General features: G+C 42.2%; 1 protein-coding gene across 1 annotated transcript; it reads right to left on the bottom strand.

Moving 5' to 3' along the window:
- Positions 1-6: 6 nt before the first annotated feature.
- On the bottom strand, positions 7-14,173 carry LOC118380839 (butyrophilin subfamily 2 member A2-like; the record flags this gene model as incomplete). The annotated part of the gene is made up of 11 exons (XM_052507609.1): positions 7-120; positions 1,434-1,454; positions 9,253-9,273; positions 9,518-9,538; positions 9,932-9,952; positions 10,197-10,217; positions 10,930-10,950; positions 11,185-11,205; positions 13,153-13,269; positions 13,485-13,766; positions 13,892-14,173. Coding segments are annotated over 11 exons (875 nt in total), but the record flags the coding sequence as incomplete, so codon positions are not given.
- Between the last annotated feature and the right edge of the window lie 800 nt (positions 14,174-14,973).

Raw genomic sequence — 14,973 nt, 5'->3', positions numbered from 1 at the left:
CACAATGACATCCGAGACACTCTATTTGGTATAATATGTTACATTTCATATGGTATGTATTAATTTGTGGATGTCACAGAGTATAAAACACACCTGCATGTCTTCTGATGGTTTCAAAGTCTGAAATATAGAGTGAGAGACTGTTGGTTATGAAAATGAGCAACATACTGATGGATATCTCAAACTACTGTTAAAGGACATTTGTGTTGTTCAACCCAGACCTCAAACTATGCAGACCTATAATAACTTTAATCTTAGTGAACATATGGGGAGAAACACTGGCATATCTGACACCCCAGCAGTGCCAGGAAGGTGGGGAGACCAAGAGCCAATTTGTTATACAGTATACGCACAGTATATATAATAAATCATTTGGACAGTAACCCTCCATAAATTCATTCATAAACCTTTTTCTTTTCCATATGTGATAGGAAGCTAAATGTGTTTTTTTTTGGCCACAGGAATGTGACTGAAAAAGTGAAAAAGAAACTGATTGATAGTTTGATGGGATAGTCAGGGATGGTAGAAACAGCTTGAGTTGCCGTAGCAACATCAGTGAAACTGGGCAGAAGGGAGTTGTACTTCAAATACAGCAGTTCAGTAACATCAATAATGAACTAATATTTGTTTTATTTAACTTCTATTTAACTAGGCAATTCAGTTTAGAAACAAATTCTTATTTTACAATGAGGGCCTACCCCGGCCAAAACCTCCCCTAACCCGGACGACGCTGGGCCAATTGTGCGCCGCCCTATGGGACTCCCGATCACAGCCAGTTGGGATACAGCCCGGGATCAAACCATGTAGTGACGCCTCTAGCACTGAGATGCAATGCCTTAGACCGCTGCGTCACTCGGGAGCCCACAAGCTGACAGTCCCTGAAATCAGGCACTAGAATTATGTAAAAATATGTTCATGTTTACATGACTTCTTTGTTTGATTTCCCACCGTGTTATAAGTCAGAAGAACATCCAGACCTTACTAGGAACATGTCAACATCCTCTGTAAAATAAACGTGTATTTGCCTCCCTCTGGTGGTAGAAAGTATCACTACATCCATTTATTTTACTTCACTGCAATGTTACTTCAAAGGGGCAGTCCTTGGAAAAACATTTTTTAATCCATAGTTCTTTATTAAACATTTTATTCTAGGTGTTCACTGCTCCTTCACACAACAACTCCTTTGGCAGAGGTCACCTAAAATGCTACTTTAATGAACTACAGATTTCAGCAAACAAAGAAAGTTACACAATTACACAGGACAAACAGGTTCACGGTAAGAGTTTAAGAATTTACATTTTTACAAGTATCGACTGATAAGGACTGATAGTCGGAGGTACAGTCCACACACACTCATCACCACTCAACTCCATTGACAAAGCTAACATTTATAAGCCATCATATACAGTTGGTAACAAAGCCTTAATACTTACCCAGCTGAGAAGTCAGGATTTCTACAGATAAACACATACATATAGTCAATTAGACACATCAGTGGTGTCCAAGGAGGAATCAACGTGTGTTAGCTAACTTTCTAGTCTACACTCTAAAAATAAAAGGTTTCTGTATGATCTTTTTGGATAATATAAGGTTTTAAAAAAAAAAGCCTTAAGGTTCATTTAAGAACCTATACTCTGCCATCAGGTCGTGTTTTATTTGTTGTATTTGACCCCTTTTTCTCCCCAGTTGGTAGTTACAGTCTAGTCTCATCGCTGAAACTCCCGTACGGACTTGGGAGAGGCAAAGGTCATTTTTTCCATTTCTTCCGAAACACAACCCAACCAAATGACACAATGCCCACTTAACCCGGAAGCCAGCCGAACCAATGTGTTGGAGGAACCACCTCGCGACGGTGTCAGCGTGCACTGCGCCCGGCCCGCCACAGGAGTCGCTGGTATGCGATGGGACAAGGACATCCCTTCCGGCCAAACCCTCCCCTACCCGGACGATGCTGGGCCCCATTGGTCTCCCGGTCGCGGCCAGCTACGACAGTGCCTGGACTCAAACCCAGAATCTCTAGCGGCACAGCTAGCCTGATGCAGTGCCTTAGATCACTGCGCCACTTGGGAGGCCCGTCAGTTCATTTTGAACCTTTGTAGACTTAAGGGGTGCTTTGAAGAACCTTTTCAAAAGAGGGGTTTCGTTTTGGAACCAGAAAGTGAGTAAAGGGCACTCGTGTGTATAATTCAAATTGAGAACGTTGGCATTATGGGTCAGCTAGGACTCAGGTAAGGCGTTACAATACAGTTTTTTTTTATCACTATTACATGAACTAAGAAACCTTCTACTATATACTCTTTTGTTTTCTAGCCTATGAAATTACCTGTGGGCAAATACATTTGTTTTGTTACACTATAGAAGCGTTGGATTCCCTGTTTTGTGGTTACTTTGGGAGCGTGTCTGATGGCGACATCACATGACTGGATTACGAATTGCCGTTATATTTGACAAAAAACGTAGCTGAATGGAACGCTGACGAAAGGTTTATGAACGTGATCACTCATCAGACCGGAGGTAAAGAGGCGAACATTTCATCTGACCGGAGGTTAAACTAGTGGCGCTCCTCAACTGTAAATGAATGTTCCCAGTGACTGTGTTAGAAGTGACTGATGCTATTGAAGCTCTGTGACTGATTGATTTCAGCTATTCACTGTGTATAAAGGGGAGAAAAGTGTGCTTGTTCTTCCGTTTTGGTTCTGCTCTATGTGTTGAATGAATTTGTGGAACTTGTAAGCTTGGAATCGATCGCTCATGTAGCTTGAAATCGTGTGTCTTTTGTTGTTGGATTTGTGCGCGCGGCAAAAAGAGGACGCTTTGCTGATTGGCTTCTGTGTCTGAGTTGTGATGACTTCATTTTTGGCTCATTCATTAACCTATGCCGTGCTAAAATGTGTTCATACCGTGCTGATGGTTGCAAATCAATGGAATTTAATGGGATTTGATGTTCAGTGCTCTTACCTGCCTTTCCAATGGAAACTTTGCAAAACTTTTAAAATGATCGAGAAGTGCTAAGTTGGGTGCACTTACTAAAAGATAAATGAGATCACACAACTTATGGGAGATGATGGAAATGTTGAAATCTTTGCTGACACAAAGATTACTCAAAGTTGGTTAAGTTGGTGCCTGATCTCAATGAGTCCATAAAGGCTTTGTTATCTGCTGAGAAGGCAAGTGTAATGTTGAACATTATGGCCCAAACGCAGCAATACTGGATCCTTTTGCAACCATTTTGGACGCATGGATGGAAGAAGCACAGTAATAAACAGCGGCTAAAAAAAACTGATGAGGAGGTCCAGCCAAGTTTCTCCAATGTCTCATCAGAACATGTAAATAGATCACAACACAGCAGGCACTCATGACAATCCATCACATCTTCTACCAGGCTCTATTTGAAGGCTGAAAGGGAAGCCTTACTGGTTAAAGCTGAAGCATTGAATAGGAAACAAGCACTGGAGAAACAGGAGGCTCAACTCAAGGCACAAAATAAATGTTTGGAGCTTGAAGCTGAAATATTAGCTAACAGTGCTAAGATGAATGTATTCCATGTGTAGGAAGCAACTCAAGGAATGGGGAAACAAATCAGATGATTTAATGAACGATACCTGAATGCAATGGGAAGGCCTGAAGATACCATGGGGAAGGTTACTCAAAGCAAAATGGTGCCCACCACCACTCAGGTTGTCACCGGTATCCATACCACACAGTCACACATCATGGCTGACCTGGGATCCCCATTGTTCACCATGTCTGTTCATACTGCACAGGGCCAGGGTCAATATACTGTGTTATAACTAAGGACTACCACCACATACAGCACTGTTCATCATAGGTCAACTCACACACAGTAGAGCCTGTTGTAAGACCAAAAGAGGCAGCTGTAACTTCCAACGAGGGGAGGAAGGCCTTTCAACCCAGATCAGGGTGGAGCTGACAACATGGGCAGTATTGTCAACATTCTGCTACACCAAAATGCTATCACTGAAATTCTGGTAAGGCAACAAAGTTTGTCCTAATTACCACCTCTTAGTGTACCACTGGGTGACCCACTAGACTACATATATTTGTACCCGTGTTTAAGGGTGAACCACTAGACTACAGGTTCTGTGTGCATGGCTTTGAACATGCTATCGAAGACCGGGCCGAGAACAGCAAAGACAGGCTGTACCTTTTGGAGAAATTCACCATGGGGCAACTCAAATCAAATCTTGGCTCAGCTCCTTTGTCTTACTGACGTTGAGGGAGAGGTTGTTGTCCTGTCATCACACTGCCAGGTATCTGACCTCCTCCCCAAGGCTGTCTCATTGTTTTCAGTGATCAGGCCTACCACCGTCTGCAAACTTAATGATGGTGTTGGAGTTCTAAGTGACCATGCAGTCATGGGTGAACAGGGAGTACCCGGGAGGACTAAGTACGCACCCCTGAGGGGCCCCCATGTTGAGGGTCAGCATGGCGGATGTATTGTTGTCTACCCTCACCACCTTGGGTCGACCCATCAGCAAGTCCAGGATACAGTTGCAGAGGGAGGTGTTCAGTCCCAGGGTCCTTAGCTTAGTGATGAACTTGGAGAGCACCATGGTGTTGAATGCTGAGCTGTAGTCAATGAACAGCATTCTCACGTAGGTGTTCCTTTTGTCCAGGCGGGAAAGGGTAGTGTAGAGTGCAATAAAGATTGTGTAATCTGTCGATCTGTTGGGGTGGTATGTGAATTGGGGTGGGTCCAGGGTGTCTTGAATGATGGTGTTGATGTGAGCCATGATCAGCCTTTCAAAGCATTTCAAGGATATTGATGTGAGTGCTAAGCGGCAATAGTCATTTAGACAGGTTACCTAGGTGTTGTTGGACACAGGGACTATGGTGGTCTGCTTGAAATATGTTGGTATTACAGACTGGGTCAGGGAAAGGTTGAAAATGTCAGTAAAGACACTTGCCAGCTGGTCAGCGCATGCTCTGAGTACGAGTCCTGCAAATCCGTCTGACCCTGCGGCTTTGTGAGTGAAGAACCTGTTTAAAGGTCTCGCACACATTGGCTACCAAGAGCCAGGTCACACAGCCGTCCGGAACTCATGGTTTAGTGTTTCTTCTCTCGACCGGAGTGTAGAAGGTATTTAGCTCATCTGCTAGGCTCGTGTCACTGGGCAGCTTGTGGCTGCGTTTCCCTTTCTAATCTGTGATAGTTTGCGAGCCCTGCTACATCCGACAAGTGTGTGTAGTAGGATTTGATCTTACTCCTGTATTGATGCTTTGCCTGTTTGATGATTCATCTGAGGGAATAACATGATTTATTCTAAGCGTCTGGGTTTGTGTCCTGCTCCTTGAAAGCGGCAGCCTTCTGCTCAGTGCGGATGCTGCCTGTAATCCATGGCTTCTGGTTGGGACATGTATGTACGGCCACTGTGGGAACGATGTCATCGATGCACTTTAATGAAGCAGGTGACTGATGTGGTAAACTCCTCACCACTTCCGAATTGAGCGTTTCACTGGTACTTCCTGGTTGAGTTTTTACTTGTAAACAGGATTAAGGAGGATAGTTATGGTCAGATTAGCCAAAGATCTAGTCCACATTTACCAACATATGGAGGCTGACAGAGGGTATGCAGAGGCCAAAAGCAGAAAAATGAATCCATGCTTTTGTCACTTCTAGGTTAGACTACTGCAATGCTCTACTTTCCAGCTACCCGGATAAAGCACTAAATAAACTTCAGTTAGTGCTAAATACGGCTGCTAGAATCCTGACTAGAACCAAAAAATGTGATCATATTACTCCAGTGCTAGCCTCCCTACACTGGCTTCCTGTCAAGGCAAGGGCTGATTTCAAGGTTTTACTGCTAACCTACAAAGCATTACATGGGTTTGCTCCTACCTATCTCTCTGATTTGGTCCTGATTTGGTCCTGCCATACATACCTAGAGCTCCATTTTTATGGAATGGTCTGCCTACCCATGTGAGAGACGCAAACTCGGTCTCAACCTTTAAGTCTTTACTGAAGACTCAACTCTTCAGTGGGTCATATGATTGACTGTAGTCTGGCCCAGGAGCGTGAAGGTGAACGGAAAGGCTCTGGAGCAACGAACTGCCCTTGCTGTCTCTGCCTGGCCGGTTCCCCTCTTTCCACTGGGATTCTCTGCCTCTAACCCTATTACAGGGGCTGAGTCACTGGCTTACGAGGGCTCTTTCATACTGTCCCTAGGAGGGGTGCGCCACTTGAGTGGGTTGAGTCACTGATGTGATCTTCCTGTCTGGGTTGGCGCCCCCCCTTGGGTTGTGCTGTGGCGGAAATCTTTGTGGGCTATACTCGGCCTCGTCTCAATAATAATAATATAATAATATATGCCATTTAGCAGACGCTTTTATCCAAAGAGACTTACAGTCATGTGTGCATACATTCTACGTATGGGTGGTCCCGGGAATCGAACCCACTCCCTGGCGTTACAAGCGCCATGCTCTACCAACTGAGCTACAGAAGGACCATGATGGTAAGTTGGTGGTTGAAGATATCCCTCTAGTGGTGTGGGATATCCAAACAGGAATGGGTATCCTTCCTGTTTGGCCCTGTCCGGGGGTGTCATCGGATGGGGCCACAGTGTCTCCTGACCCCTCCTGTCTCAGCCTCCAGTATTTATGCTGCAGTAGTTTATGTGTCGGGGGGCTAGGGTCAGTCTGATATATCTGGAGTAATTCTCCTGTCCTATCCGGTGTCCTGTGTGAATTTAAGTATGCTCTCTCTAATTCTCTCTTTCTCTCTTTCTTTCTCTCTCTCGGAGGACCTGAGCTCTAGGACTACCTGACATGATGACTCCTTGCTGTCCCCAGTCCACCTGGCCGTGCTGCTGCTCCAGTTTCAACTGTTCTGCCTGTGATTATTATTATTTGACCATGCTGGTCATTTATGAACATTTGAACATCTTGGCCATGTTCTGTTATAATCTCCACCCGGCACAGCCAGAAGAGGACTGGTCACCCCACATAGCCTGGTTTCTTCCTAGGTTTTGGCCTTTCTAGGGAGTTTTTCCTAGCCACTGTGCTTCTACACCTGCATTGCTTGCTGTTTGGGGTTTTAGGCTGGGTTTCTGTACAGCACTTTGAGATATCAGCTGATGTACGAAGGGCTATATAAATACATTTGATTTGATTGGCAGGACAGGTCTTCATATAACACAAAGACACAGGGAGTAGCTGTGTTGATTAATAAGAATTTACCCTTCTGTGTAACGAAAATAAATATTGATCTACTGGGACGTTATATAGTGGTCCATGGCAGAATGTATTCTGAATATTGGACCTTGCTTAATGTATATGCACCCAATTATGATTATCATATTTTTATTCGAGAAATATAACCCAAGGTAACGGAATTTCAGGGAACACTCTTAGTTTGGGGCAACTTGATTTTTTTGTCTGGATCAGATTCTGAATACATCCTCCACTAAAAGCAACCTCATTAACTAAGTCAGCCAAATGCACTCTATCATTTATGAAAGACTTACATTTGAAAGACACATGGAGATAGCTCCACCCCCAAGATGGGGATTACTCATTCTACTCCTACCTGCACTCTAATACCTGGATTGATGATCTTTCTCCTATCAACACAGGTAACCCATAGAGTTGTGTAAACTGAGTATTTATCCAGAACTAGCTCAGATCATTCTCCCCTCACACGTTCTGTTTGGATGCCAGATGGAGTTCAAGAGACATATAGATGGAGCCTAAACCCAACTCTTTTAAAAAAAGCAGAATTTTGTCAACTTATCAGAGAACAAATTAAGTTTCAGTGAAAGAAACTGTCCTGCACTGCTGAATTGAATGAATGAATGAAATCCTATTACTACAAAAATAACACCAAAAATCTGTCTCTAAAGAAACATTCCGCTCATTGGTGTATAAAACTCATGGTTCCACCATTAGGGTGCCAGGACAGAGAGAGCTTGGACTGGACTGAGCGGGAGCTGCCCTCCCAGGGGTGGGAGGGCCAAGAGACCAGAGGTGGCAGAACGAGGTGTAGGGTTTGCTCATAGCCTGAAAGAAGGGAGGGGCAGTTCTTCTTGCTGCTACGTAGGCAAGCACCATGATCTTGTAGTGGACGCAAGATTTGACTGGAAGCCAGTGGATTGTGCAAAGGAGCGGGTTGACATGAGAGAACTTGGGAAGGTTGAAAACCAGGCGGGCTGTAGCATTCTGGATCAATTGCAGGGGTTTCATGGCACAAGCAGAGAGCCCAGCCAACAGAGATTTATATTAGTCAAGACTGGAGATGACAAGTGCCTGGATTAGGACCTGTGCTGCTTCCTCTGTGAGGTATGGTCATATGGATGTTGTAGAGCATGAACCTGCGGTAGCGAGACGCTGCTTTGATGTTTTCAGAGAACGACAGGTTGTTGTCTAGGTTCACGCCAAGGTTCTTTGCACTCTGGGTGTGCGAGACTGTGGAGTTGTCAATTGTGATGGAGAGGTGTGATGATATGAATGAGCCAAGTGACTTGGTGTATAGAGAGAAGAGGAGAGAAACTAGAACAGAACCCTGGGTGACACCAGTAGTGAGAGAACATGGTGCAGACCCAGATGCTCTCTACTGATGGTTCCCAGTGTCGAAGGCAGTGGATAGATCTAGGAGGATGAGAATAGATGAGAGAGAGTCTGCTTTGTCAGTACGGAGAGCCTCCGTGGCACAAAGAAGAACAGTCTCGTTTGAGTGACCCGGCCTGAAGCCTGACTGGTTAGGGTCAAGAAGATTGTTCTGAGAGCAATAACGAGAGAGTTAATCAGAGATAGCACGCTCAATTGTTTTGGAAAGAAAAGAAAGGGGTACAGGTCTATAGATTGATGTCAGATGAGTCAAGTGTTGGAGTCAACATGGACTGGTATCCCTTGGGAATGCTTTCAACACCTTGTAAAGTCCATGCCCTAACAAATTGGGGCAAAAGGGGTTGCAACACAATATTAGGAAGGTGTTCCTAATGGTTTGTACTCTCAGCGTATGTCAGACTTGTTCTGGAAGAGGTGGACCAAAGAGTATCTTCCTGAGTTGCAAGAGTAACAAAAATTAACACGAGACGAAAATTTGTCTCTGGGGACATGGTTCTCAGCAATATGACTCTTATCTCTGTACAAAGTGTTGATGGGGTTAAAGGTTCCAAACTGTCTGTTCATCACGTACCTGTGGCCTCAAGGTAAGTTTTGAATTGGATTACGAATAGCCTTTATAAAATGGTTCACATAATTCTTGCAAAGAGATGATCTGAGGACACTACTTACCCTTCTCCTTCCTGAGGTCATCTGTAAACATGTAGAGTAGATGAAATACAGTGAGAACATCATTAACATGAACACTAGAAGATGTAGTCTCTCTCTGGGACTCCTTGTCTCATATCAATGTTCCAACATCAGAACTAACATCTTCAATGAGCTCAAAATAACCTTCTTAAAACGTTTTCGTACTTGAAGTCGGTAAATTAAAGAAAATGTTACTTTTGTGGTTCTAATAATGTTATCGAAGTGATGATCTGAAGACACTACTTACCTCGATTCTCAGTGAGGTAATCTGTAAACATATAGAGTAGATGGAAGACATCATTAACATGAACACTAGAGGATGTAGTCTCTCTCAGGGACTCCTTGGTCAGGATTCAATCCAATGTGCGCTATACTGCAGGGCACTTCACATCTGACAATGCAGGTTTTTAAAGGCATTTTCCACTGGCCTTCATTTCACATTCATGGTCAACACTGCACATGTCGACTCAAGCGAAAAATACTATTTAAAAGTCTGTTATAGTGTGCTGTGTTATAATGCGTCTTGAAATGAATCCCGGACCTTGTCTCATAACACTGTTCCAACGTCCGAAGGAACATTTTCAATGTGCTCAGCCACAAAAAAAGACTTAACATGCTTCACATAATTGTAGTAAAGTGAAGATCTGAAGACACTACTTACATTTCTGCTCACAGAGTTCATCTGTAAATATGTAGAGTAGATGGAAGACAGTGAGAACATCATTAACATGAACACTAGAAGATGTAGTCTCTCTCTGGGACTCCTTGTCTCATATCAATGTTCCAACATCAGAACTAACATCTTCAATGAGCTCAAAATAACCTTCTTAAAATGTTTTCGTACTTAAAGTCGGTAAATTAAAGAAAATGTAACTTTTGTGGTTCTAATAATGTTATCGAAGTGATGATCTGAAGACACTACTTACAATTCTGGTTACAGAGGTCACCTGTAAACATGTAGAGTAGATGGAAGACAGTGAGAACATCATTAACATGAACACTAGTAGATGTAGTCTCTCTCTGGGACTCCTTGGTTGGGATTCAATCCAATGTGCAGTATACCGCAGGGTACTTCATAGCTGACAATGCACTTTTTAATGGAATTTTCAACCTGCATTCATGGAGATTGTATTCATGGTAAACACTGCACATGTCGACTCAAGCGTAAAATAGCTTTACAAGTAAGTTATAATGCGTCTTGAATTGAATCCCGGCCCTTGTCTCATACCACTGTTCTAACATCAGAAGGAACATCTGGGGTCAATCAGAAGTTGAAACAATAACAAAACATGATCCACTGTTGTTTTGTTAATAAGCTGAGGGAGGGGCTGGGGAAATAATATCACTCTCAAATTCATAGAACTATGGATGTAAGGACTGACCATCCATTATACTGTATATACATTATAGTTTTAAATATGTTTGGAGGCTGTATAGTGTTTGTTTACATTTACTTTGTTTACAAACATTGAGATAAAACAAGGTTATATTTTGGGTTCTGATGGGGTAAAACAGTTAAACTAAGCTCTTTATTCATTTATAAATTATATTCTTCAAGAATCAGTGGGTACATGTAATTCATTTATATGTATCCCTTTGTGCTAAAAAAACTGTTTTTAATTAAATTTAGTAAAGTGAAGATCTGAAGACACTACTTACATTTCTGCTCCCAGAGTTCATCTGTAAATATGTAGAGTAGATGGAAGACAGTGAGAACATCATTAACATGAACACTAGTAGATGTAGTCTCTCTCTGGGACTCCTTGTCTCATATCAATGTTCCAACATCAGATACAAGTCAGGGAACATGAATATAAACAACATGAAGTGTTTTCTACTTCACTAGAAGGTACATCTATAGAAGAGACACTGGTTTATTTGTTATCAATGTGGTGATTTAAAGATACTACTTACTCCTCTCCTTCTTGAGGTCATCTGTAAACATGTAGAGTAGATGGAAGACAGTGAGAACATCATTAACATGAACACTAGAAGATGTAGTCTCTCTGGGACTCCTTGTCTCATATAACTTATCTAACGTCACAAATCCTAATTGAGTTCCACCACCTAAATGAGTCCAGCGTACCTCTGAGAGACACCTATATTCTACCCACCACCACTTCTTAATTTCATTCATTAAATGTGACTGGTCCATCAGTGATCCAGGTGTATCAGAGACTACCTCTCTCTAGTCTAGTGGTCCTCTACAGCCTCAACACACACATCAACATTAATGTGACCGGTCCATCAGTGATCCAGGTGTATCAGAGTTAAGGACAATAAAACCACTACTTTCCACTCTGCAGTTTGAGTTGATCTATTATCACACCTGATTAACATGTTAATCACCTGGAGATTAAAATCAGTCATCAGTGTTAACATGTTAATCACCTGGAGATTAAAATCAGTCATCAGTGTCAACATGTTAATCACCTGCAGGTTAAAATCAGTCATCAGTGTTAACATGTTAATCACCTGCAGGTAAAATCAGTCATCAGTGTTAACATGTTAATCACCTGCAGGTAAAATCAGTCATCAGTGTTAACATGTTAATCACCTGCAGGTAAAATCAGTCATCAGTGTTAACATGTTAATCACCTGATGGTTAAAATCAGTCATCAGTGTTAACATGTTAATCACCTGATGGTTAAAATCAGTCATCAGTGTTAACATGTTAATCACCTGATAAAATCAGTCATCAGTGTCAACATGTTAATCACCTGATGGTTAAAATCAGTCATCAGTGTTAACATGTTAATCACCTGATGGTTAAAATCAGTCATCAGTGTTAACATGTAAATCACCTGCAGATTAAAATCAGTCATCAGTGTTAACATGTAAATCACCTGCAGGTTAAAATCAGTCATCAGTGTTAACATGTTAATCACCTGATGGGTAAAATCAGTCATCAGTGTTAACATGTTAATCACCTGCAGATTAAAATCAGTCATCAGTGTTAACATGTTAATCACCTGCAGATTAAAATCAGTCATCAGTGTCAACATGTTAATCACCTGCAGATTAAAATCAGTCATCAGTGTTAACATGTAAATCACCTGATGGTTAAAATCAGTCATCAGTGTCAACATGTTAATCACCTGATGGTTAAAATCAGTCATCAGTGTCAACATGTTAATCACCTGATGGTTAAAATCAGTCATCAGTGTTAACATGTTAATCACCTGCAGATTAAAATCAGTCATCAGTGTTAACATGTTAATCACCTGATGGGTAAAATCAGTCATCAACATGTTAATCACCTGATGGTTAATCACCTGAGTGTCAACATGTTAATCACCTGATAAAATCAGTCATCAGTGTTAACATGTTAATCACCTGATGGGTAAAATCAGTCATCAGTGTTAACATGTTAATCACCTGATGGTTAAAATCAGTCATCAGTGTTAACATGTTAATCACCTGATGGTTAAAATCAGTCTTCAGTGTCAACATGTTAATCACCTGCAGATTAAAATCAGTCATCAGTGTCAACATGTTAATCACCTGATGGTTAAAATCAGTCATCAGTGTTAACATGTTAATCACCTGATGGTTAAAATCAGTCATCAGTGTTAACATGTAAATCACCTGCAGATTAAAATCAGTCATCAGTGTTAACATGTTAATCACCTGCAGGTAAAATCAGTCATCAGTGTCAACATGTTAATCACCTGCAGGTTAAAATCAGTCATCAGTGTTAACATGTTAATCACCTGCAGGTAAAATCAGTCATCAGTCAGTGTTAACATGTTAATCACCTGCAGGTGTAGTATATTATCATGTATCCATAGAATACAACCACTGTAAATGTGTTGAGGTTGAAAAAATACATTGCAGACATTTTTTTCTAACAATTAAACATTCATATAATCTGTCCATTACCTTTTTTATTGCATATGCAGTAGATAGCCAGAGATAACCCAGTCACAGTGATGGCTCCCAGACAGCATAACACAATGAAGGTCATTCTCAATGGGGTTGCGTAATCAAACAACTCACCTAAAACACACACATCAACGACAGGGTTGGGTACTAATACTACCACACATCATTACACATCAACAACAGGGTTTGGTACTACTGCTACCACACATCAACAACAGGGTTTGGTACTAATACTACCAACCAAAGCCTTTGGTTAAAACACATACTGTACATTAACACATCAATATCTCCAGTGTTTCATGTCTAAATAATAATATGTTGTTACTCACTAGGGAGGTGAATCTCCGTCTCCATCTTCTCATTGATCCTACTCTGTTGGACTCTGCAGGTAAAGCGGTTGGTGTCAGTCTCCTGGACAATGACATGTTGTTTGACTGTGTAGAATCCCTTGAAGTCTCTGTGTATCTCAGGAGGACCAGCAGAGAGATTGACTCCTTTACTGTCCAGCCACACCAGCTCAGGCTCAGGGTGCCAGCCTTCTGATTCACACAGCAGACCCATCCCTCCCTCTCTGTGTCCCACAATGGACACAAATGGCTTGGATCCTACAACTACAGACACACAGACAGACTGATGTTAACTGGTGACAGGCTGTGAACAAATAGACACATACTGTACATTAACACATCAATATCTCCAGTGTTTCATGTCTAAATAATATTATGTTGTTACTCACTAGGGAGGTGAATCTCTGTCTCCATCTTCTCATTGATCCTGCTCTGTTGGACTCTGCAGGTAAAGTGGTTGGTGTCAGTCTCCTGGACAATGACATGTCGTTTGACTGTGTAGAATCCATCTAAGTCTCTGTGTGTCTCAGGAGGACCAGCAGAGAGATGGACTCCTTTACTGTCCAGCCACACCAGCTCAGGCTCAGGGTGCCAGCCTTCTGTTTCACACAGCAGACCCATCCCTCCCTCTCTGTGTCCCTCGATGGACACCACTGGCTTGGATCCTACAGCTACAGACACACAGACAGACTGATGTTAACTGGTGACAGGCTGTGAACAAATAGACCAATACAGTGCCTTGCGAAAGTATTCGGCCCCCTTGAACTTTGCGACCTTTTGCCACATTTCAGGCTTCAAACAAAGATATAAAACTGTATTTTTTTGTGAAGAATCAACAACAAGTGGGACACAATCATGAAGTGGAACGACATTTATTGGATATTTCAAACTTTTTTAACAAATCAAAAACTGAAAAAATGGGCGTGCAAAATTATTCAGCCCCTTTACTTTCAGTGCAGCAAACTCTCTCCAGAAGTTCAGTGAGGATCTCTGAATGATCCAATGTTGACCTAAATGACTAATGATGATAAATACAATCCACCTGTGTGTAATCAAGTCTCCGTATAAATGCACCTGCACTGTGATAGTCTCAGAGGTCCGTTAAAAGCGTAGAGAGCATCATGAAGAACAAGGAACACACCAGGCAGGTCCGAGATACTGTTGTGAAGAAGTTTAAAGCCGGATTTGGATACAAAAAGATTTCCCAAGCTTTAAACATCCCAAGGAGCACTGTGCAAGCGATAATATTGAAATGGAAGGAGTATCAGACCACTGCAAATCTACCAAGACCTGGCCGTCCCTCTAAACTTTCAGCTCATACAAGGAGAAGACTGATCAGAGATGCAGCCAAGAGGCCCATGATAACTCTGGATGAACTGCAGAGATCTACAGCTGAGGTGGGAGACTCTGTCCATAGGACAACAATCAGTCGTATATTGCACAAATCTGGCCTTTATGGAAGAGTGGCAAG

Source organism: Oncorhynchus keta, unplaced genomic scaffold (genome assembly GCF_023373465.1).
Source record: "Oncorhynchus keta strain PuntledgeMale-10-30-2019 unplaced genomic scaffold, Oket_V2 Un_contig_30213_pilon_pilon, whole genome shotgun sequence".
Taxonomy (NCBI): Eukaryota; Metazoa; Chordata; class Actinopteri; order Salmoniformes; family Salmonidae; genus Oncorhynchus; species Oncorhynchus keta.
This window is presented reverse-complemented; position numbering and strand designations above follow the sequence as displayed.